The 26,172-nt window shown below is 37.5% G+C and overlaps 1 protein-coding gene across 4 annotated transcripts in view; it reads right to left on the minus strand.

The window, feature by feature from the left end:
• The window catches only part of XRN2 (5'-3' exoribonuclease 2), a 113,978-nt gene that overhangs the window by 44,415 nt on the left and 43,391 nt on the right, over nt 1–26,172 (minus strand). For 2 of the 4 annotated variants that reach the window (XM_037057011.1, XM_037057010.1), the window contains 8 exons: nt 21,015–21,146; nt 10,469–10,522; nt 9,571–9,689; nt 7,130–7,265; nt 5,811–5,918; nt 5,617–5,706; nt 4,910–4,982; nt 4–87 (listed from right to left, as the gene is read on the minus strand). In XM_037057011.1, the coding sequence (XP_036912906.1) occupies nt 4–87; nt 4,910–4,982; nt 5,617–5,706; nt 5,811–5,918; nt 7,130–7,265; nt 9,571–9,689; nt 10,469–10,522; nt 21,015–21,146 (796 nt within the window). The remainder of the gene's footprint in view (nt 1–3; nt 88–4,909; nt 4,983–5,616; nt 5,707–5,810; nt 5,919–7,129; nt 7,266–9,570; nt 9,690–10,468; nt 10,523–21,014; nt 21,147–26,172) is intronic. The other 2 variants (XM_037057013.1, XM_037057012.1) reach the window with 1 other exon arrangement.

Genomic DNA, 26,172 nt, shown 5'->3' on the forward strand with positions numbered 1-26,172 from the left:
TACTCTCTTCTGAAGTGAGGTCTGGGTATACCTCTTCTAGGGCAGCTCGCAGCCTTCGCTCATCCACAAATGGCAACAGAGCAACACCTGGAGAAACAAATGCACATCACCCACCCCAGCTATTAGGATCACCTAAATTCCAACTAATCATCAGCTTACCAATAAACATTTCTAGTAGAGTATCCCTCCTTACAGCAAAACATTTTGAAACTGACTGTATTCAGACAAAATTAAGGTATAAATATATTCCACATGGTATTAAAAGCAAAGATTCTTTATATTTCCCATGCTTAAAATGGCTCATGTAGAAAATCATGTTTGTTGAATCTTAACTCTGATGATAAAATTTTTGAATTAAATGAACAAGTAGCAACCTGGACATCAGTCTATGTTCTGGCCTTACTTATGAGATTGCTCTTGATCAATTAAGACAGTTAATCCCCCAAGGGCTTGAGGTTATCCTTTCATCTTTCTAGGACCTGGTTTCTTCTTTTGTGAAAACAGATCATACAGTGCCTTGGCTGGGTGGCTCAGTTGGTTGGAGCATTGTCCTGTACACCAAAAGTTTGATTCCCAGTTGGGGAGGATACTGGAGAAACGGATTGATGCCTCTCTCTCTCTCTCCAACCCCCAACCACCACCCTCAAAAAAAAAAAAATCATACAAGTAAAATACACAGAAGGTCTTTTCAACTAGAGTATTTGAAATGTCTCTTCGAGCTCTAAAACTGCACAGTATCCTGTTTACATTTTAAAACCTAATAATTTATATACAAAATATTTTAAGAGACTTGCTTAAATTATTGGGGGGAGCAGGGCACAGTGTAAAACAGATGTTCATTTTCAGGCTGAAAATTGTCCTCTACAGTGTGCTAGAATTAAGGTCATTGTTTTATTTGAACATACATGCATAATTTCCAAAGAGCACACTAGAACAGTACCTATTACTAGAAAAATATGCAAAGTTACTGAAGTTATATATGTTCTGCTATATACACTATAAATGGTATTTTGGCTAAATACAAAATTTAAGATAAATAGTAATGAGAAATGCTAAATAGTCCTAAATAATTTGGAAACCATTGTCACTTAAAACTGCTGTATTTGTTATTATTGCCTTTAAAATGATGATAAATGAAAGATCTCCTAAGTTGTCAGTAATTATTTAGCTACCATATTTTCAAGGTTAGAAAACATGTTCAATTTTACCACCTAGAATATTTTTTGAGTTAAAAAGAAATGTTTTAATGTGAATTCTGAAGGGTCTAAAAAGTGATCTCAAGGATATAAACACCTATCATCTGAGTCAGGCTATTTCAGTTACTGGCAAACACATGGAAAAAAGACCTAGGGAGTTGGTTCAAGTTTTATTTATTCATACACTTAAAAAAACTTGTATCCTGAAAAACTATTACATTATCTATCTTTTGTTTACTACCTATAAGACATAGGATCTAAACAAATTATCAGACTTTCCTACAATATCAACATTAGAAGCTAAGTCCAAACAGTTAAGCAACTTGCAGTGCTAATGACAGCAATAATGTTACCATGTTTCTAAATAAGAAATCAGCCCTACTAGCCAGGATAGGAAGGAATACCTTATACCCAGATGTGAAAATGGTAGTGGCTGAGAGTGCGCTGACAGTAAAAATGACAATAGCAGCCACTTTTTGTCTTAGCAATTATCTTCTGTGTTACATGCATTAGCTCATTAAACCCTCTCAACAACCAATAGGTAGCCCAAGTAAGGTAAACACAGTGGTTAGAGTCTATGGGTTCAGATCTTTGTTCTGCCACTTTTTAACTGGTCAAATTACTTAAATTCTCTGTTCATATATAAAATACCTAGCATTCAAAATATTCTATGCAATAGAATATTCTATGCAACAGACTATGCAATATTCCTCATATACATACTAAGCAAATAGCATGAAAACACATTTTATTACATATAATGTTGCTAAATACACATGTTCAATAAATGCTGAAAAAGTACCCAGATACATTCAATTTACCTTTTTAAGATGTACTCAACTTAGAATTACTTTTAATAAGTTTAAAAGATATATATGGAAAAATAAGTGTATTTCCTAATAGTACTAAATGTTACCTCAAGAAAGATGCATTCTTGCTACAGAGCCAATAATTTCAAATATTTAAATAAGCTATTATATGAAATATAAAAACATTAAAGGTCTGAGTTTAAAACCACCCTAAAATTCATTTGGAATCTCAAGGTAGCCCAAATAGCCAAAACAATCTTGGAAAAGAAAAATAAAGCAGGAGGACTTGCACCTCCTGATTCAAAATTTATTGCTACAGTAATTAACTAGTATTATACTGGCTAATGGACCATTTAAAACAGTATGGTACTGGCATAAAAACAGACATAAAGAGCCCAGAAATAAACCCTCACTATATACAGTCACATGACTTTCAATGAGGGGGCCAAGACCATTCAATGGGGAAAAGGCAATCATTTCAATAAATGGTACTGGGAAATTGGATGCAGAAGAATAAAGTCAAAGCCTTACCTTATACCATATATAAAAATCAATTCAAAATTAATCAAAGACCTAAATGTAAGAACTAGGACTAAAAACTCTTAGAAGGAAACGTAGAGAGGAAGCTTCATGACATTAAATTTAGCAATCATTTCTTGAATATTATACCAAAAGCAGAGGCAACACAAGAGGTCCAATAAAAACTGAACTCCATTAACATTAAATACTTTTATGCATCAAAGAACACTACCAACAGAGTGAAGAGACAACCCACAGAATGTGAGAAAATATTTGCACGTCATGTAAGAGACTAGTGTCCAGAGGCTAGTGTCCAGAATACATAAAGTATCCCTACTATACAATAACAAAAATGCAATTCAAAAAATAGGCAAAGAACTTGAATAAACATTTTTCAAAGAAGATATAGAAATAGATAATGAATACATAAAAAATGCTCACTGTCAATTATCATTAAGAAAATAAATGTCAAAAGCAGTGAGATACCACTTCTTACCCATTAGGATGGTTATTATCAAAAACAAAAAACCAGGAACTAACAAATATTGGCGAGGATGTGAAAAAACTGTAACTACTGTGACTGCCTTACTTTTCCTCCTAAGGATTTAAACTATACTATATTGATATAATCAGCAAACCATCTGCATACTTACATATTTATTTAATAAACCCATGCAAATGCTAATTTAAAACATAAATATATGTATGTGTATTTTTACTTTACCACCTTCCCTTCTCCTATCCTTCCTCTTTCATCACAAAGCACGTTCAAAAACCACCTAACACCCAATCATTTGCATATAACAAAATATGACCATAGAGCACAAAACTTAACCCTATTCAATGGGTTACATTTCCAATTATCATTCCATTAAAAAAATAAAATTTCTGTTACTATACAAACCAAAAGTCAACCCTAAAAATCTCAAAAAATAATGATTTTCAACTATAAATTATTACTTATCAACTATAAATTATTATTTAGCTCCTTTTGTCCCGTAACTCTCTGAGTCATTTTATTAGTCATCTATATCACAGGGAATAATTAAGGAAAAAGAGAAAATATGATTTTACCATATTTTTCTCTTGGGCATTATCCCAGAATTACTTAGGTATTATCTTGCCTAAGTTGAGTATATCCCAGAAAATATGAGGGGGGGATCTAAAAAAAACCTGGAAAGAATAAAAATTTGTGTATTTATTCTCTCATATTTAAACTTCAGTCATCTTCAAAGTACTCTCTCCATTTAATGCAATATACCTATTGAGATGTTTTTTCCACTGTTCAAAACAGTGGACTCATCAACTGTTTTTCCACTGTCCAAAACAGTTTTTGGACTCATCAATTTTGATGCCTTTTTGCTTCTGCTGTTCTTTGTTTCATCTCTTTCACATCAGTAAAATGTTTCTCCTTTGAGGACTTTTTTATGGGAAAAAAAAAGAGTTCCTTGGGGCAAGATCAGGTGAATAGGAAGGGTGGGTGGGGCATGGGATTCCTGCTATTTTTGGTTAAAAACACAACTCTTAGTAAGTTGTGGGCAGGTGAGCTCCTAAATCACCCATCATGAAATGGGCAAACATGCTGAGTCTTGAAAATATTTCACAGAAGCTGAATGAAACCTCTCACAACACCACCAGCTGGTACAATGGTACAGATGGGTTCCTAGAACACTCACTAGTTGAGGAAGCATGTACTAGAAGGGGCATGCCCTCCAGAAGATAATTATGGTTTTCTGGGGGGGGGGGGGTCTTCCCTCATATATGGTAGAAGAAATGTTAAAATGATTTTGCTGAAAGGGGCACTGGTGTGATACAATATTTAGCTTAGTGTGTGAGAGACCCTTTATTGTGATTTACAGTCGGTCATCATCATACATTGTTGAGTGGTAAAATAGCATGTTGAATTTAGTACTAATTTTATACTGTTATTCTTACAAAATCTGTGAACAGAAGGTATGAGAAAATAATAAATTTTAACTAATGATTAATGTTAATTATTTAAACTAAGTTTCTAATATATTTTTCAGAAGTTTTCATGGAGTACAAGTTGATTTTCACAGACATAGTCTCTCAGAAACCTAACAAAGTGTCAATGAGCTGCTAACTGGAATAAGCAAGGCTCAAGCCACACAATTTAATCAAAGGAGACAAAAGATATGATGATTAATCTATTTCAACCCACTTTACTGTTTATCAGAATATTACTAATAAAATTACTATTAATCATCGCTAATCCCAGTTTAAATAAAAATATTAAATTTTAACAAATAATTCTTAAAATATTTATCTTTCATAAAAATTCTTTTATCCCATAAGTCATGATTGCTCAGTTTTACCAACAAGTTAAAATTACTTTACCTAAAAGAAATAATGTCTACATTTTACCTTGCCATGCATATTTCTTCCCATTCAAATCAATAGCAAAATCTTCAGGGTAGAAGTCAATTATACTAGAATCCTATATCAGGGAGAAAAATTTCAAAACAAAAGTTACATGTTCTATTACACAGAATTTGATAAAACTTTAAGTTATCAAGCCTGATGAGACACTGAGGTTTCATTCCTTCTAAAAACTGTTAAGATATCAGGTCATTAACCTCAGATCTAGTAAAACAAAAAACAATTTTATTTTAAATGATGGGGGAAAAGTCATTATCATAGAATTGTAGAGCTGACAACTGTGGACCCACAACAGTGAGCTAGTTTACTGACTAATAATTTCTACTTTCTGGTTTGGTCTCACTCTTTCTAGTTAGCGCACAAAACGAGCTCAGAGTGATTTCACATAGGTCAGTATCTGAAGCTCTTGTCGGCACCACACAGGGCTGGAACAAGTAAAAACAAGCTGAGAACAAAACAACTTGTCATAAGAATTTCTCCAAAACACAAATCAATTTTACTTACAGGGTGGGGTACTGATGTCATGAAATGCAGAGGGAAAAAGTAGTGAAAAATACACGGTAGAACTCAAAAAAACTTTTATTTTGTTTTTCTGCACTGTTTCAACTGAGATGCAAAAGCGACTGCGATTAATGTTAGTAAAATGTATGAAAAAATCCAGTTACCAATACACTCCAAATACTAAGACTCACTGGATCACTCATGAGCTTCCGCCATGATGGAGGTAGAAAGTTACCACTTGCAGCTGGAAAAACTCCCATAAGTTGTTCCAGTGGTTTAAACTTCAAGGAAGAAAAAAATTTAAGATAAGTTTAAGATATGACATACAATTTCTATCTAAGCCAAAATTCTATGAAATTAAATGGCTCTAAATAATCAGGCTTACTGGTTTAGTGCCCTTCTCAAAATCAGAAGACATGTCTGCAATACCTTCAAAATCTGAAGCAAATGGTGCATAATGGAATGGATAATACCACTTCCAGGAAGCACAGCCCTACAATCATTAAAAACAACAACAAAACTCTGTTAATAATAGTCTAAGCATAAAAACAAATAATAGACTATTAACCTACAATATTCCATTGATAAAACACACTTCTACTATATATTCAATATACTAATTTTTTCCCACCGGTACTAAATGGTGTTTTGATTAAATCTGAAGTTTCTACAAAGCATCTTTAATAATCAATCAACACCAAACTTTACATTTACAGACATAATTTGGTTAAGATTTTTATTCTTAAAATGTGTTTTGTGACATTTTTCTACAAATCTATAGCTGCCATTATCAAATATAATGAAAAGCAGCCATTGCAGCTGACACTGAATTTATACAGATTAGTAAGGGGTATCACTAAAACAAGATCGAGAGTAAAATAGCCAAGTTTCATTTTGCAGTTTCCTATTATATTTTCATGGGACAACTTTCTATTTACTGTAAAAATTTTTAGGTAAACCCTTCAAAAAGAAAGCAAAAGCAAGTTATAGTAATAGAAAAGAGGAGTCTGCCTGATATGTGTTTTGATTCTGTGCCTAAGGAATTCAAATCTTAATGGTAGGAATAAAATAGGAAATTAGAATCTTTTACAATCAATACTGTATGTTTGTTTAGTGCATTAAGTGAATTTCTCCTTACCAAGAAACTTCATCTATTCCCAGGTAACACCAAACCTAACTTGGTTTGCTTTACATACCAGGTATCATCTAACAATGTTATATCCTATATATGTTTACCTAATCTCTCACCAATCTGACATCTCAATTATCAAAGGCTTTAAGTCAGAGATTACTCCAGTTAGAATGTACTTCATGTAACACCAATACATTACATGGAGGAAAGGATATCATTCAAATTCCTTTCAAACTGTTCCTAGCATTTTCCAGGTGTTGAATTCCTTTCAAATTGTTACTAACATTTTCCAGATTATTAAAAAAACGCCAATTTTAATCATATTAAAGACAAAGTACACAACCACAGAATTTAATGATGAAATTCTTTAACATAACAAAAATTAGCTTTGTTTATATATTAACACTTAAGGAGCTTTACAAGCAAGTATTATTTAAGGTAATGAACTTCTAAATAAGAAACTTGAGTCTGGCTTTAATTTCAAAACATAGCTCACTAACACACAGCATTACAGAAATCGCTCTCTTCCTAAAATCAGCTGGAGATTTAGAGGAAAATAATTATTTTTATACCTGGTAATAATATCGAAGAACCCAGCAGAGCCCTTCAACATAAGATTGTACAACTTTACGACGAAATTTTTCATCAGCTGCATCAACATCAAATTTGTTCTTGTAGTACCGCTGCTTCCAACCAGCTTCCCATAGCCTAAAAACCAGTCAAAACCAATTCATGCAGAATAAATTTTCAGTAAACTGTCTACCAATTTATCACCCAAATCAACTTATATTTAGCATCCAGGTAAAATGTAAATGAGTTAAAAAGTAATGCCAATACAGTTTCAATTAGTTACTTCCGAAAAGTCCACTTTCACAGGATTTATTATGAACTTAAACATCAAAAACCATAACATGAACCAGTAAGGCCATTATAAAACTACATTTAAAAAAAAAGAATAATCTTTTTTATGCTACTTTACTAACACTTGTTTGCTCAAATTTTCAGTTTTACATGTTTTTTAATTTTTAAAATGTATTTATTTATTTATAGAGAAGGAAAGGGAGAAAGAAAGATAGGGAGAGAAACACCAATGTGTGGTTGGCCCTTTCACGCTCTCTACTAGGGACCTGGCCTGCAACTCAGGCATGTGCCCTAGAGGGGGAATCAAACCATGGACCCTTTGGTTCGAAGGCTGGCATTCTATCCACTGAACCATACCAGCCAGGGCTCTTTTACATGTTTTCGATTGTGGAACAATCCTAAAACCACACTTTAAGATTCAAATACTGAGGATATTTTATATTGGTCACGTTCCTCAGTTTGTTAAAACATATTTAAAATATACCAAAAAAAAGCCAAATTGCTTTTTTAAAAAGTAATTTGCACAATTCACTTTTTAAAAGGTAAAAGATAATTTATAAGAAAATAATCTCAGAACCAAGCAGACATTATATGTGTATCTATTCTACCCTTGGGCCCCCTTATCCCTGTTTGAGATAAGAGTTGCTGTTGGCTTAAGTTATGTATGTATGTTCTGCTAAACTGAGAAGCAAGTCAATCAATTCACTAAATTATCACTAATCACCAAAAATACAATATGAAGAACCCCATTTTCACCTGAAGTATGTTTTTTAAGTACTCATTTCTCATTCTCAAAAACATTTAAACATTTTACTGAAAGAAGAAAAGGAGGCAAAGATCACTTTAAAATAAAAAGACAAACACCAGGACAGATCAAGAACATCAAGATGATTCCCTATTAAAGGGCTATTTTCTACTATGCACCAAGCCTTACAAATTAATGGCAGTCATGTTTCAGAATATGTCATATCAATTTTAATCTCTCTCTCTCACACACACACAGGATTAACAGAACATCAAGTAGGAGAAATATCTACTATCCATAATGTGCATTAGCACTATTGATAATATCAGTAAAATAAATGCTTTAAAAAATCAAATATTTTTTTGATACAACATTTCTACCTTTATTATCTTCAGGAACAGGACTAAACAATAATGTACTAAATAAATCAAGTGAACTATTAAGCTAATATTCACTGATATAATAGCTACACAGTCAAACAAAAAGCACTCTAAGAAGGAAGTCCAGAATTATAAAATCAGAGAACAAAAGATCAGATCAGGTAATTGTTCCATCACAAGACACCACAGAACTCAGAATGTCACATTAAAGAACGTTTAGGAAAATGCAGTACCACACATGACAGTTGAGGTTTCTAATCATAAATACAAACACACCAACCATGACCTATAAAAGCAGCATGAGTTGTGGACCATTATTTGTTTAACTCTGATACCATTTCGCTAAATTCATAATGAGTTACAATTATTGATATTGTTGGTCTTGTATTTGGAACCCAGGCTTCAAACCTAGATTTAATTATACAAGAGGCTGTTATACATACTATTGTTATATAATGACCAAAAACCTTGTGAATAAATTAAATAATCGAAGTTTTCTATTTTAAATATAGAGCTAAAGGAAACTTTTCTCCCTGAAATATAATTCTGCATACTCAAGTTTGTGGTTTTCAAAATATATACATTTATCTCTTAACCAAATGTCTTTCACACTTTCATTTTGAGGAATAACCTTTTCAAATTAGACAATTAAAACAAACTATATTAAGTATCCAAGTGTAACTGAACTTTCTGGGTTAAGCAACCTGAAAATTTAATCTCAAAACTGTAACTTGATCAAAAACACCTCGTGTCTAGCTGATCTAGTGCCTGGTCTCAGAGGAAAAAGTGGTTTTGGAGGATGAAAACCTGCATGCATACTAAGATAGACACTTAAGTTTACCAGCTATAGTTTACACGTGTTGCTGGAATTTACTGACTATTCCAACCATCCACATTAATTAACTACCGGCAAAAAGATCACAGGCAAGCATCTGAAGGCACTACTGCTCTCAGCTAAATAGTATTACTCAGACCGCACCTATTTCAGCAATTTGCTAACAAAATTCTATGAAAAAAATGGCTTCACCTGACATTATCCTCTGGCTCAGGTTCACTGTCACTGTCATCTGCTTTTCGCTTAATTCCTCCTAACGGAGACGGGGAACCATCAGAAGTGAAACTTGTATTAGGAGATACTGAAGGACTCTGCAGATAATTGCAACAACATTACAAAGGAGGGATTTAATTATTCATTTCACATAAGAAGTTACACCAAATTTCTATTACCACCATGTTTCACAATACCACATTTTTAAAAAAAGCTATCAAACAGATATGGTAAATATATTAGAAAGTATAAACACTGACATTGTCCTATTCCACCTCCCCACAAACAAGTAATATAGTACCAAGCTTCTTAGGTTTAGATTAAAAAAAAAAAAAAAAAGGAATGTTTTAAGGATAAAACTGCTTCAAATGAAAAAAAAGAAGAATTTAATTTTACACATTTAAATTTAAGGAATTAAGTATTTTTTCCTTTGGTAGTTCCCTCATGCCACAAATTCATGATCACTTTCTATCATTTACATAACCAAATTATAATTGGAAAAACATATGTGTATATAATAATATATAAATAATACATTAAAAATTCAATATTGGTGAGAACAAAGTTAAATGCTAAGTGTTCAACCTAGTACCACCACTCTGAAAAGCAACTGTTGAGACTCTGCAAGATAACTTAAATTATTTTATACATACTATTTTAAAATTCAATGTACAAATAAAAATCTATTAGTTATCTTAGAAAAATGTGGATTTTATCACTTCAGACTTAGATACCACTTTAAACTATTATTTTAAAGTGAATTATTAGTACTGGTCCTGACTGTGTGGCTCAGTTAACAGTGCCATTCTGATACACCAAGATTGCAGGTTTGATCTCTGGTCAGGGCATATAAAAGCATGAACCAATGAATGCATACATAAGTAGAAAGACAAATCCAGAGCTCTCTTTTTGCCTTCCTCTTCCTCACTCTCTAAAAATAAAAAATAATTTAAAAAACAATGTATTATCAGTATTATCTTCCTTGTGTACCTAACTCAATGAATATAGTAGCACCCTGAAGTATTTTAATATATAATATAAAAAGTATAATCTTCTGAAACCTTAGTTTTATGTTAAATGAACAAAAACACAGGCAGAAAAGATTTTCATGGTACAAGTTCTTTCTGTTATTCGGACTTCCGGCAAGATGGAGGCATAGATGGAAACACTGTACCTTCTCCCACAACCAAGTTTAAAGACAACAAAGTTTTAGTAAACAAAAATGCAGCCAAAACACAGAAAACTGAACTACACAGAAGTCTGACAACAACAAACCATTCAGCTAGACCACTAAGAGGGGCGGAGCCAGCAGCGGAGCTGGGTCAGGCAGGAAAGATCCCCCGACCCAGGCATGCAGGCAGCCGTGGGCAGTTCCCAGGTGTGTGGTAGCACTGGGCTGACTGAGTGAGGGCTCAAGAAGGCAGGGTGACCTCGGTCACACATTCGTGCGCAGATAAACCAGGCGAAGGAGCAAGCAGTGAGACAGACCGCTCAGGCCCCAGTGGCAGTAAGCAGCAGAGGGGACCACATTGTCCCTCTTTGACCCCGCCCCCACATACAGAATCACAACCCAGTGACTGAGTTGCCCTGCCCTGGAGAACACCTAGGGCTCTGCCGCTCATACATAACAGGTGGGAACAGACCAAAACACGGCTCAAGAACTCAAAGCCCCAGAGCTGATAACTCTAAGGAACGAAGAAACAGCCAACCTCTCAGATGCAAAGTTCAAAACACTGGTGATCGGGATGCTCACAAAACTACTTGATTTTAGTCAAAAATTAGAGGAACAAATGAAGGCTAAACTAATTGAAATTAAGGGAAATGCACAGGAAACCAACAGTGATTCAAAGGAAACTGGGATTCAAATCAAGGGAGTGGACCACAAGGAAGAAAAAAAATGACCAAACAGAAAAGAATGAAGAAACAAGAATTCAAAAACATGAGGAGAGGCTTAGGAACCTCCAGGACATCTTTAAACGTTCCAACATCCAAATGATAGGGGTCCAGAAGGGGGAGAGGAACAGCCACGAGTGGAAAACTTATTTGAACAAATAATAAAGGAGAACTTCCCCAGTCTGGCAAAGGAAACAGACTTCCAGGAAATCCAGGAAGCTCAGAGAGTCCCAAAGAAGGTGGACCCAAGAAGGAACACACCAAGGCACATAATCATTACATTAGCCAAGATGAAAATGAAGGAGAGAATCCTAGAAGCAGCAAGAGAGAAGTAGACAGTCACCTACAAAAGGAGTGCCCATCAGACTGTCAGCGGATTTCTCAAAAGAGGCCTTACAGGCAAGAAGGGGCTGGAAAGAAGTATTCCAACTCATGAAATCCAAAGACCTACAACCAAGATTGCTCTATACAGCAAAGTTTTCATTTAGAATGGAAGGACAGATAAAGTGCTTCTCAGATAAGATCAAATTCAAGGAGTTCATCATCACCAAGCCCTTATTATATGAAATGTTAAAGAGACTTATCTAAGAAAAAGAAGATGAAAAATATGAACAGTGAAAGGACAGCAAACTCACAGTTATCAACAACCACACCTAAAACAAAAGCAAACCAAGAGGACAGCTAGTTCAGGAGGGGAACCATAGAAATGAAGATCACATGGAGGGTTAGCAACAGGGGAGTGGGAGGAGGAGAAGGGAGGAGAAGGTACAGAAAATAGCATCAACAGTAGGTAGAAAATAGATAGGGGGGAGGGCAAGAATAGTATGGGAAATATAGAATCTAAAGAACTTGAGACATGTGGTCATAAACTAAAGGGGGGGAATGGTGGGGGAGGGGGTGTGCAGGGTGCAGGGGAATGAAGGGGGGAATAGAACAACTGTAATGGCATAATCAATAAAATACATTAAATTTTTTTTAAAGTTCCTTCTGTTATTCACAGTATATTAGATATTTTGAGCAAATTAAATTATTTTTAAGTTGAAAGCTGAGAAGACTCTTTTAGTACTTTAACTAAAACCTTAGCATAAAGGTAGTTCACACCATAGGCCAAGAAAAGTTACAACAAAGCAAAATTATATTTCATAGAGCTTATGGCATGCTCCTTTTAAAATATGTAATATCAATTTTATCATGATACTATATGGCCAATACTGTCAAAAATTAATAAAAATAAATCCAGGAAGAACTGTTGTACCTGGAAAATGAGATGGGTATTTTTAGACAAACAGATCTGATTTTGAAACAGCAGGTCTAATCTTTACTAACTGTACGGCCCTGCACATTTTATTTAACCTGTGTTAGCCTCTGCTTCAAATAAAGAGAGATGATAATGTTCTATCTCTTTACAGGTTATTGCAAGGACTAAATAAAATAATATGTGTGAAAAATTATTAACATACTGCCTGCCTGGCACAACGTAGTTAACAATTCAGTAAATTATAATCATTTTTTTAAAAAATTGATCTTAGGCTTCCGGCCAAGATGGAGGCGTAGGTATACCCACTATGCCTCTTCACACAACCAAAAGGACAACAATAATTTAAAAATAAAAAACAACCAGAACTGCCAGAAAATCAAACTGTATGGAAGTCCGACAACAAAGGACTTAAAGAAGAAACATTCATCCAGACTCTTGGCAGGGCAGCGGCTGAAGGCCTGGGGTATGCAAGGTGGTGGCTGGCCAGCAAGGGTGCAGCTAGTGGAGACAGTGGTCCCTCATTTGCACACAGATACACTGGGAGGAACTATTGGGAAGCCAGACAGAGCAAGCAACCCAGGGTCCCAGCTCAGAGAAATAAAGCCTCAAACCACTGATTGAAAACACCTGTGTGGGTTGAGCCTGCAGTGAGAGAAACTCCCAGCCTGACAAGAGAGTTCATTGGAGAGACCCACAGGGTCCTAAAATGTACACAAACTCACCCACCAGGAATCAGCACCAGAAGGACCCACTCTGCTTGTGGGTAGCGGGGGAAGTGACTGAAAACCAGCAGAGAGCGGAGAAAGCACCACTGTTCCCTCTCGGACTACCCCCCCTCCATATAGTGTCACAGGCAGTCACCAGGGATACATGCCCTGGTGAACACATAAGGCCCCACCCCTGTGTTTTTTCCAGGGCCACAGGTGTGCCCAGGAAAAAAAAATGGTCCAAATGAAAGAAGAGATTGAAGCTCCAGAAAAAATACAACTAAGCAACAAAGAGATAGCCAACCTATCAAATACACAGTTCAAAACACTGGTTATCAAGATGCGCATAGAATTGGTTGAATTTGGTCGCAAATTAGATGAAAAAATGAAGGATATGCTAAATGAAACAAACAAAAATGTACAAGGGGACTTCTCCCAAGATGGAGGCATAGGTGGAAACACTGTGCCTTCTCCCACAACCAAGTTTGAATACAACAAAGGTTTGGAGAAACAAAGGCACAGCCAAAGGACAGAAAATTGAATTATACGGAAGTCCGACTACATCTAACCATGCAACCGGGACGGTAAGAGGGGCAGAGACAGCAGCGGAGCTGGGTCGGGCAGGACAGGTCTCCCGACCTAGGCGCATAGGCAGCCCGGAACCACTCGGGGTGCGGGGCAGACTGACTGCGGTCGCACATTCACACACAGTGAGACGGACCATGCAGGCCCCAGGGAGCGAGGGCTGACGGCGGTGGCACACTCGCATGCAGTGGGACAAAACGCATTGGCCTGGTGATGGTGGCAGCTGCCGCACCTCTGGGGGCCACGGCAGGAGATGGCAGACGGGACACCATTGCTCCTCTTTGACCCCACCCCTACATACAACGTCACAACCCAGCAACTTAGTTGCCCTGCTCTGGTGAACACCTAGGGCTCCGATCCTGCTACATAACAGGCACGAACAGCCCAAAAGATGGCGCAAGAAGAACTAAAGTCCCAGAGCCGATAACTCTCAGCGACCGAGAGATTGCCAGCCTCTCATAAGCACAATTCAAGACACTGTTTATCAGGATGCTCACAGAACTGGTTGATTATAGTCACAAATTAAAGGAACAAATGAAGGCTAAACTAATTGAAATGAAGGGAGATGTCCAGGAAACCAACAGCGATGGAAAGGAAACTGGGACTCAAATCAATGGAGTGGACCACAAGGAAGACCAAAACATCCAAGCAGAAAGGAATGAAGAAATGAGAATTCAAAAACATGAGGAGAGGCTTAGGAACCTCCAGGACATCTTTAAACGTTCCAACATCCAGATTATAGGGGTACCAGAAGGGGGAAAGAAACAGCCACGAGTGGAAAACTTATTTGAACAAATAATAAAGGAGAACTTCCCCAGTCAGGCAAAGGAAATAGACTTCCAGGAAATTCAGGAAGCTCAGAGAGTCCCAAAGAAGGTGGACCCAAGAAGGAACACACCAAGGCACATCATCATTACATTAGCCAAGATGAAAATGAAGGAGAGAATCCTAGAAGCAGCAAGAGATAAGGGGACAGTCACCTACAAAGGAGTGCCCATCAGACTGTCAGCGGATTTCTCAAAAGAGGCCTTACAGGCAAGAAGGGGCTGGAAAGAAGTATTCCAACTCATGAAATCCAAAGACCTACAACCAAGATTGCTTTATCCAGCAAAGCTTTCATTTACAATGGAAGGACAGATAAAGTGCTTCTCAGATAAGGTCAAGTTCAAGGAGTTCATCATCACCAAGCCCTTATTATATGAAATGCTAAAGAGACTTATCTAAGAAAAAGAAGGTGAAAAATATGAACAGTGAAAGGACAGCAAACTCACAGTTATTAACAACCACACCTAAAACAAAAGCAAACCAAGAGGACAGCTAGTTCAGGAGGGGAACCATAGAAATGAAGAACACATGGAGGGTTAGCAACAGGGGAGTGGGAGGAGGAGAAGGGGGTAGAAGGTACAGAAAATAGCATCAACAGTAGGTAGAAAATAGATATGGGGAGGGCGAGAATAGTGGGGGAAATATAGAATCTAAAGAACTTGAGACAAGTGGTTTTAAACTAAGGGGGGGAGAATGGTGGGGGAGGGTGTGTGCAGGGTGCAGGGGAATGAAGGGGGGGAACAGAACAACTGTAATGGTATAATCAATATAATATATTTTTAAAAAAGATAAAGAAAAATGTACAGGGAACCAATAGCAATTGGAAGGAAACTGGGACTCAAATCAAGGGAGTGGACTAGAAAGAAGAAAGAAACATTTAACCAGAAAAGAATGAAGAAACAAGAATTCAACAAAATGAGGAGAGGCTTAGGAACCGCTAGAACAACTTTCAACATTCTAACATCTGAATCATAGGAGTACCAGAAGGAGAAGAGGAAGGGCAACAAATCAAAAACTTATTTGAAAAAATAATGGAGAACTCTCCCAATTTGGCAAAGGAAATAGACTTCCAGGAAGTCCAAGAAACTCAGAGAATCTCAAAGAAGTTGGACCCAAGGAGGAACACACCACGGCACATCATACTGAGTTCTTAAAAGAGACCTTGCAGGCAAGAAGGGGCTAGAAAGTATTCCAGGTCATAAAAAAAGTAAGGACCGCTAAGATTACTCTACGAAGCAAAGCTATCATTTAGAATGGAAGGGCATGCAGATAAAGTGATTCTGAGATAAGGTCAAGTTAAAGGAGTTCATAACCACCAAGCCCTTATTATGTAAAATGTTAAAAAGATTTATTTAAGAAAAAGGAGATAAAAAATGTGAACAGTAAAATGACAGCAAACTCCCAGTTCTTAACAACCACACCTAAAACAAAAACAAAAGCAAACTAAGCAAACAACTAGAACAGGACCACAGGACTGGAGATCACATGAAAGGTTATCAACAGGGGAGGGGGAAAAGGTATAGAGAATAAGTAGCATAAATGGTAGGTAGAAAATAGACAGGGGGAGGTTAAGAATAGTATAGGAAAAGTAAAAGCCAAAGAACTTATATGTATGACCTATGGACATGAACTAAGGTGGGAGAACGTTGATGGCAGGGGGTATGTAGGGCAGAGGGGAATAAAGGGGGGAAAATGGGACAACTGTAATAGCATAATCAATAAAATGTATTTTAAAAATTGGTTTTAGACAGAGGGGAAGGGTAGGGAGGAAGACAGAGAGAGAAAAAGAGGGGAAAGAAACAGAGAGACACACAGAAACAGGGAGGAAGAGGGAAAGAAACATTGATTTGTTGTTCCACTTATATATTCATGGGCTGATTCTTACATGTGCCCTGGCTGAGGATCAAACCAGAAACCTTAGCATACTGGGATGATGCTCTAACCAACTGAACTACCTGGCCAGGGCTCATCATCATTATTGTTTTTCTTCCACTTTATCCTCCCCCGAGGACATTTTTTTCCATTGCTTTTAGAGAGACAGAAAGGAAGAGAAACACCAATGTGAAAAAGAAGCATAAATTGGTTGCATCCTGCACATGCGTGGACCAGAGGTCACATGTTTCCAGATGGGAACCGAACCTGCAACCTTTTGGTTATGAAATGATGCTCCAACCAACCTGAGCCATACTGACCAGGGCTCATCATCGTTTTTTAAACCCAACAGTAATCCATCTAGATCAAATTATAAGAGTTATGTTTTTATCAACTAAATTCAGAGTATTTTTCTTTTGGGTGGCCTATGAAATGCTGCTTTACATTTATTTTTAATGTTTTAATTATATTTTATTGATTATGCTATTAGTTTTCCTAATTTCTCCTCCTTTATCCCCCTTCCACCCTGCACCCTCCAAACTTCCAGCATTCCCCCCTTAGTTTATATCCATGGGTGGTACAAGTAAGTTCTTTGAGTTCTCTGTTTCCTACACCATTTTTACCCTCTCCCCATCTATTTAATGCCTACCAATTATGCTTCTTCTTCCCTGTACCTTTCTCCCTCTATTCCTCTACTTCTTCCCCCCACTGATAACCCTCCATGTGATCTCCATTTCTCTGGTTCTGTTCCTATTCTAATTGTTTGCTTAGTTTTTGTTTTCGTTGTTCTTCTTTTAGTTTTTTAGGTTCATTTGTTGGTAGCTGTGAGTTTGCTGTCATTGTACTGTTCATAGTTTTGATCTTCCTTTTCTTAGATAAGTCCCTTTAACATTTCACGTAATAATGGCTTGGTGATGACGAACTCCTTTAACTTGACCTTATCTGGGGAGCACTTTATCTGCCCTTCCATTCTAAATGGTAACTTTGCTGGGTAGAGTAATCTTGGATGGAAGTCCTTGCCTTTCATGACTTTGAATACATTTTTTCCAGCCCTGTCTTGCCTGTAAGGTTTCTTTTGAGAAATCAGCTGATAGTTTTATGGGCATTCCTTTGTACATAACTCTCCTTTCCTCTTGCTGCTTTTAAGATTCTCTCTGTCTTTAATCTTGGATACCTTGATGATGATGATGTGCCTTGGTGTGTTCTTTGGGTCTAACTTCTTTGGGACTCTCTGGGCTTCCTGGACTTCCTGGAAGCCTCCTTTCCAGATTGGGGAATGTTTCATTCATTATTTGTTCAAATAAGTTTTCAATTTCTTGCTCTTGTTCTTCTACTTCTGGTACCCCTATAATTTAGATATTGGAATTATATATCTAAATTATAGATCTTTAGTTTCAAGTTGTCCCAGAGGTTCCTAAGCTTCTCTTTATTTTTTGAATTCTTGTTTCTTCATTCTTTTCCAGCTGGATGTTTATTTCTTCCTTTTGTTGTTTTGAGCCCTGGTTTCCTTCCTGTCGCTGTTGATTCCCTGAATATTTTGCTTTATTTCATTGTGAGTATCTTTCATTTTTTGACCAAGCTCAATGGTTCTGTGAGCATTCTGATTACCAGGGCTTTAAATTCTCCATCAGAGAGGTTGGCTATATCCTCCTTGCTCAGCTCTCTTTCTGTGGTTTTGCACTGTTCTTTCATTTTGGCCCTATTTCTTTGCTGGGGCCCCCGTTAAGTTATAAGGGGGAGGAGCCTTTATATTCACTAGCCCAGGTCAATCCTCTTTGCTGTGCTAAGGCATTACCTTGCTGCCTGTGGGGGAGGGGCCAGAGAGAGAACAATGCAGCTTCCGCACTCCTCTCTAGCGCACACTGTTCAGTGAACTCTTGTGTGAGACCAGGAGTTTCTCCCAGCGTAGCAATGGTGGTTATAGTCCACAACCACCTCTGAGTTGCAGTTTCCCCTTCAGTCAGCCCCTCTTGAACAGCTTGCCATGGCTCTGTAGCCAGCCCCACCCCCACAGTCCACTGCCTCACCACAGTGTCTGTCCTTTTGCCGCTTTACAAGTCTGGTTGTTCTCTTTGATTGTTTCTTTAATTCTGTGGTTGTCAGAGATCCATGCAGTTTGATTTTCTGGCACTTCTGGTTGTTTAATGATATTAGATTGGTTGTTTTTCTCCTTTTGGTTGTGTGAAGAAGCAAAGGGTTTCTACCTACGTTTCCATCTTGGCCAGAACTAGTACAGAGTAGTTGTTATAAAAAGCAAACTTTCCCAAATTGACAAACATACAAACTCTATCTTTAGATAATAAAAATAACATACCTTCCAAGAAAAAAAAAGGTATAGTTCTTCAATACTAAATCTACTAGTTCTCCTTTCTGTTCCATCTTTTCCAATAAAAGTATTCTTTCCTGAATATACCAGATTCATGCCACTTCAAATTTCTTTTTTTAAAAAAAGATTTTATTTATTTATTTTTAGAGAGGAAGAAGAGGGGAGAAAAAGGGAGAGAAACACCAATGTGTGGTTGCCTCTCATGCATCCCCTACTGGGGACCTGGCCCATAACCCAGGCATGGGAATTAAACTGATGACCTTCTGGGTCACAGGCTAGTGCTCAATCCACTGAGCTATACCAGTCAGAGCTCAAATTTTATTTGAAAACACTAGTTTTGCAATCAATCTTATTAAACTAAAGCCTAGCCACAGATATAATGAAAGCACACATTTAAAAGCACTTATATAAAATAATTAAATAAAAACATTTATGAGGAAACAAAAGATATGTAATAGAGTAATAACAATACAGATCATCAGTAGACATCTGGAGACTAATATGTCAAACATTTAGAAACAAATAAAACATAACCTTAAAGGCTCCTCTTTAAAGTAACATCACAATTTTAAATGAATTTTATAATTTTACTTCATGATTTTTCTAAATTTGGAACATTCTAGATGAAAATCCCTACACACAAATACTCCAAAATGAATAACTGTGTCAACAGGAATTAAGACATGATCAAATAAGTGACCTAATCATCAATCTCCCCACTCCTATTCCCATGGCAGATAATACTCAATAGTGGATCTAGTCCTGTAAAATCTGAATTGAATATTGGAATCTTTCACAAAGCATCATAGCTGGTGAAGTTTAAACCTTCTTGCCTCCCTGAGATTAAGAGAAAAGTATTCTATTACCAACATGCTGTTTGAGAATATTTGTTACTCTCAGTTCTTTCTACTCTGAGGGGACTGTAGTCACTATCATCTTAGACGATGGACATCAGTTTTCTGTTCTATTTGTGTTTCATTGCAATCCCTTTCACTGACCCTCCACACCCCACTCTACTAATGGTTTAAAGAATAAGACAAAAAAACAAAACAAAAGTCAAACAGAACAAAAACACAACAGAAGCCTAACCTGCTTCTCCCAAGAGATGCAAAATCTCAGTTCTCAAATTCTAAATCTAAGGTCCCTAAAAAAATTCTAGGTATGAATTTATGGCAATACAAATCCAATCAGTCTCCTGATATGGCCAAAATTCTGCATACAGTATTGCCCTATAATAAGGGATTTAGCATCAATACAGTAACTACCGGAATAAAATTTAAACATCCAAACTTATGCCATTTCCTTGGGTATATCATGGCAACGATTGTGTACTATCTTGCCTCCCTCTATAACACATCCTCTCTTACCCATGCCTACTAGCCTGAAATAAGCAGTAACTTTGATTATCTGCTGTCTGTGAATGTCAGTTGATTGTGTATTCCCTCACCCCTGCTGCTGCCCCACTATGTACTATGAGCTCATGGTCTGTTGGCACTATTACAAGAAGCTGAGTTGGAGAGTGAGAGCTTAGGCACTCAAGAGTACCTATATTTGACAAATGAGGAATATTATTCTGCAAAATGACCATCACTGATCCCCGGAAGGAAAAGGAAAATCATATAACCCACCTTCCTATCTTGCCTCAGCTATGAGACATCTGTATGACCATATCATGCTTCTGGCATCATCACCTAGTTCCTTTGATCTGTTTGCATTACAGAATCACTATAGCCACTTAGCCATATGTGTATATATTTACATACATTCTTTTTTCACATCACTTAGATATTTTCATATTGATAAAAATGAATTTAACAAAACTAAAACTATGTCAAGGCAAAAGAAATTGAAAAAAACTGTAAAACAACTCCCAGCTAAGTAACAAAATTCACACATAGCTGCAAGAGGCATCTGATATTCATCACTCTTCAATGCCACACAAAAGTCAGTCACTTACAGAGTTATTCTGCATCCTCATTTCATAGGCTGCTTGTCTCAGATTACTGGCTACTTGCGAAACTGGTGAATTTCTTGGACCCAAGGCATGGGGGGTTAATATTCCACCAGGAGTGAAAGCTGGTTGATCTCTCTAACGAAAAGAGAAATAAATGTAGAAATTAAAATTAAATCACAGCACAGATGACCGGAAGAAAAAAGGCAACAAAATAAGAGTCCCCACTGCAAGCACTTAAGAGATGAAAATGGATTTCCATTAACATCACAGAGTTCTGATACTAATTTGATTGTAATTTACCCAGTAAACAACAGTCTGTAATATTTAATAACTCTGCTCTAAAAAGATATATAAATCACTGTTATGATATATACAGAAAATCATTTCAAATCTCATTAGGCTATTCTAGTATGTTTACTGAAAATTTCAGAACACAATGAAGACATAATTTTAAGCACATAAGTATAGCTATTAAAATAAAAAATGAGTGAAGACTTTGATTTATAGGAATATATATCAAAGAGTTTGATTTTAGGAATATAATTTTTATTTACTCTTTACCTTGCCAGAATTTAACTTCCTATTTATTTAGAGCTATGCTTAAAGTTATAATAGGAAACAGTCATGGCTGGCTAATAAAAGACAGATGTTTTAAAAAGATACTGAATGAAAAAAATAATTTATAGGTAGAAAATAAATATGCCCTTCCCCATCGAAGTGATTTATAACCTAAATGCTAATAAAGAACTCTACTTTTCCCCCTTCTAGGTTCCTGAAATTGGTCATTTTCAATGAAATATAGTAACAAAATGCAGTCCTTAAAATCCCTGAATTAAAAATCTAGTAAGAAAGACCAGAGGACTTCCGCCAAGATGGAGGCATAGGTGGAAACACTGTGCCTTCTCCCACAACCAAGTTTGAATACAACAAAGGTTTGGAGAACAAAGACACAGACAAAAAAAACCAGAAAATTGAATTATACGGAAGTTCGACTACATCTAACCATGCAACCGGGACGGTAAGAGGGGCAGAGCCAGCGGTGGAAGAGGGTTGGGCAGGACCGATCCCCCGACCTAGGCACGCATGTGGCCTGGACTCAGTCAGGGCATGGGGCAGACTGACTGCGGTCGCACATTCACACACAGTGAGACGGACCACGCAGGCCCCAGGGAGCGAGGGCTGACGGCGGTGGCACACTCGCATGCAGTGGGACAAAACGCATTGGCCTGGTGATGGTGGCAGCTGCCGCACCTCTGGGGGCCACGGCAGGAGATGGCAGACGGGACACCATTGCTCCTCTTTGACCCCACCCCTACATACAACGTCACAACCCAGCAACTTAGTTGCCCTGCTCTGGTGAACACCTAGGGCTCCGATCCTGCTACATAACAGGCACGAACAGCCCAAAAGATGGCGCAAGAAGAACTCAAAGTCCCAGAGCCGATAACTCTCAGCGACCGAGAGATTGCCAGCCTCTCATAAGCACAATTCAAGACACTGTTTATCAGGATGCTCACAGAACTGGTTGATTATAGTCACAAATTAAAGGAACAAATGAAGGCTAAACTAATTGAAATGAAGGGAGATGTCCAGGAAACCAACAGCGATGGAAAGGAAACTGGGACTCAAATCAATGGAGTGGACCACAAGGAAGACCAAAACATCCAAGCAGAAAGGAATGAAGAAATGAGAATTCAAAAACATGAGGAGAGGCTTAGGAACCTCCAGGACATCTTTAAACATTCCAACATCCAAATTATAAGGGTACCAGAAGGGGGAAAGAAACAGCCACAAGTGGAAAACTTATTTGAACAAATAATAAAGGAGAACTTCCCCAGTCTGGCAAAGGAAATAGACTTCCAGGAAATCCAGGAAGCTCAGAGAGTCCCAAAGAAGTTGGACCCAAGAAGGAACACACCAAGGCACATCATCATTACATTAGCCAAGATGAAAATGAAGGAGAGAACCCTAGAAGCAGCAAGAGATAAGGGGACAGTCACCTACAAAGGAGTGCCCATCAGACTGTCAGCGGATTTCTCAAAAGAGGCCTTACAGGCAAGAAGGGGCTGGAAAGAAGTATTCCAACTCATGAAATCCAAAGACCTACAGCCAAGATTGCTTTATCCAGCAAAGCTTTCATTTACAATGGAAGGACAGATAAAGTGCTTCTCAGATAAGGTCAAGTTCAAGGAGTTCATCATCACCAAGCCCTTATTATATGAAATGCTAAAGAGACTTATCTAAGAAAAAGAAGGTGAAAAATATGAACAGTGAAAGGACAGCAAACTCACAGTTATTAACAACCACACCTAAAACAAAAGCAAACCAAGAGGACAGCTAGTTCAGGAGGGGAACCATAGAAATGAAGAACACATGGAGGGTTAGCAACAGGGGAGTGGGAGGAGGAGATGGGGGGAGAAGGTACAGAAAATAGCATCAACAGTAGGTAGAAAATAGATAGGGGGGAGGGGGAGAATAGTGGGGGAAATATGGAATCTAAAGAACTTGAGACATGTGGTCATAAACTAAAGGGGGGGGAGAATGGTGGGGGAGGGAGTGTGCAGGTGGATGGGAATGAAGGGGGGCAATAGAACAACTGTAATGGTATAATCAATAAAATATATTAAAAAAAAGAAAGACCAGAAAAACAAGAACTAAAGAAATGAATATAAATCATGGAATTAAGAAAACAAATTATTACAGTAAGAAGCACCAGAGTTAAAAGAAAAAACTCTTAAACCTAGACTATGAGCAGAAGCAACAGGGAGACTTTTTGGAAAAGATATGAGGGAGCGGTGAAGTCAAAAATCCATTTGGAGGTACCAGATGAAAGTAATGCTCTGAGTCTGGAGGGATATGGTATATTTATGCATAAAAGGCAGAGAAAACCTGGGTAGCTGGAATTCAACCAGATCCTTGTGTGCTCTGCATACCATATGAACACAATATTGTATTCTGAGGGGACAAGTGAGTTACTAATGATTTCCACAGAGAAACAACAAAGTTTCGAGTGTCATGTTCTGGGAACACTAACCTAACAAAGATGTAAACAGACTGTAATAACTTTCAAGATGATCCAAAGGGTTAACTATTTTTATTACAAAACTATTACCTATTATAAAAAATTCAAATAACTAAGTGCCATCCACGCCCTCCTGCCCCTCCAGTGTACCCCTTCAGATGCCAAACCAAAATAAAGACTACTTTAAAATCAACACTAGGACTTCCAGTCAAGATGGCAGCAGCATAGGTAAACACAGCTCACCTCCTCCCACAACTACATCAAAATAACAACTAAAGTATAGAACCACCAAAAATCAAGATGAATAGAGGTCCTACAACTACAGCATTAAAGACACCACACCAAGACTGGTAGGAAGAGTGGAGACGCAGAACAGGTCCCACACCCACATATGGCCAACAAAAATCAGAAGGGATATCTCAACAGTGAAGGGTCCCAGCCCCACTCATACCAGGCCCTCCAGCCCAGGGTTCCAATGCCAGGAAGAGAGGTCTCCATAACTTCAGTCTGGAAAAACAAGTGGGGATTAAGGCTGCAGGAGACAGAAACTGGAGTTCCAGGTAGTTCCTCTCAAAGGTCCTGTGCATAGACTTACTTAGCCTCATTCTCTCTGGGCTCCAGCAGAGGGGTAGCAGACTAAAGGCACCAGAGACATATGACGAGGAACTGAACTGTCCAGCACCAGGGCAAGAGCTGGTGGACACAATTTGAGTACCTAACTTAGGTGATAGGGGAGCACGTGCCACTGGACTCTACAGTAAATCTACTATGTAAGGCCACTCTACCAAGCCTGGGAAACATAGCAGCTCCACCTAATACACAGAAACAAACACAGAGAGGTTGCCAAAACGAGGAGATAAAGAAACATGACCCAAATAAAACAGAACTCCAGAAAAACAAACAAACAAACAAACAAACAAACAAAATGGAGACAAGCATTCTAATAGTTGCAGAGTTCCAAACACTGGATATAAGGATGGCTCAATAAACTTCATGAGAACTTCAACAGCATGAAAAAGATCCAGTCAGAAACAAAGGATATATTAACCAAAATACAGACCAATTTACAGGAAATCAATAGTAGAATGGATGGAGCTCAGTATCAAATCAGCATTTGTAATATAAGGAAGCAAAAAAACCCAAACAAAAAACAAATCAAAAGAAAAAAAAACAACCAATAGAACAGGGAGAAGAAAAAATCCCCCCAAATGAAAAGGGTGTAAGGTGCCTCAAAGATAATTTCAAGCACACCAACATTTGCACCACGGGTGCACCAAAAGGAAAAGAAAAAGAACAAGAAATTGGAAACCTATTTGAAAAAATAGTGACAGATAACTTCCTTAACTTTGTGAAGAAAATAGATAAACAGGTCCAGGAAGCACAGAGTGCCACCTGGGCAAAATGAACTCAAAAAGGCCCACACCAAAGTACAACATAATTAAAATGCCAAAGGTTAAAGAGAAAAACAGGATCTTAAAGGCAGCAAGTGACCTATACAAGGGAGCTCCCATAAGACTCTGCTAATTTCTCAAAATAAACTTTTCAGGCTAGAAGGGACTAGCAAGAAATATTCAGAATGATGAAAAGCCAAGGACCCACATCCAAAATTATTCTAACCATTAAAGCTATCAGTTAGAATTCAAGGGCAGGTAAAGAGCTTCTCACACAAAAAAAAGCTAAAGAAGTTCATCACTACTACCCAGTATTATATGAAATGTTAAAGGGTCTTCTTTAAGAAGATTTTAAAAAGTGAACAATAAAATGGCAATAATATATATCTATCAACAACTGAACCTCAAAAGCAAAGTAAACAAACAAGCACAACAGAAACAAAACCATGGATACGGAGGATGTTTTGATGGTTGCCAAACAGGACGGGGTGGGGGATCGGTGAAAAGAAGTAGAAATTGGTAGTTACAGCATAGTCATAGGAATTTAAGTACTGTATATGGAATAGAGGAGGCAAAGAACACAAATGAATGAACCATGACCATGGATAATGGTGTTGGTACTGCCTGAGGGAGTGAGGGGGCCGGGTGGAGGAAGCAAAGGGGGAAATACTGGGACAACTGTAATAGCATGAACAATAAAACGTAATTTTTTAAAAATAAAATAAAATTGGCACTTGCATTCTTTCTG

This window comes from Sturnira hondurensis, unplaced genomic scaffold (assembly GCF_014824575.4).
Source record: "Sturnira hondurensis isolate 20B ecotype Veracruz unplaced genomic scaffold, ASM1482457v3 Scaffold0009244, whole genome shotgun sequence".
Classification (NCBI taxonomy): domain Eukaryota; kingdom Metazoa; phylum Chordata; class Mammalia; order Chiroptera; family Phyllostomidae; genus Sturnira; species Sturnira hondurensis.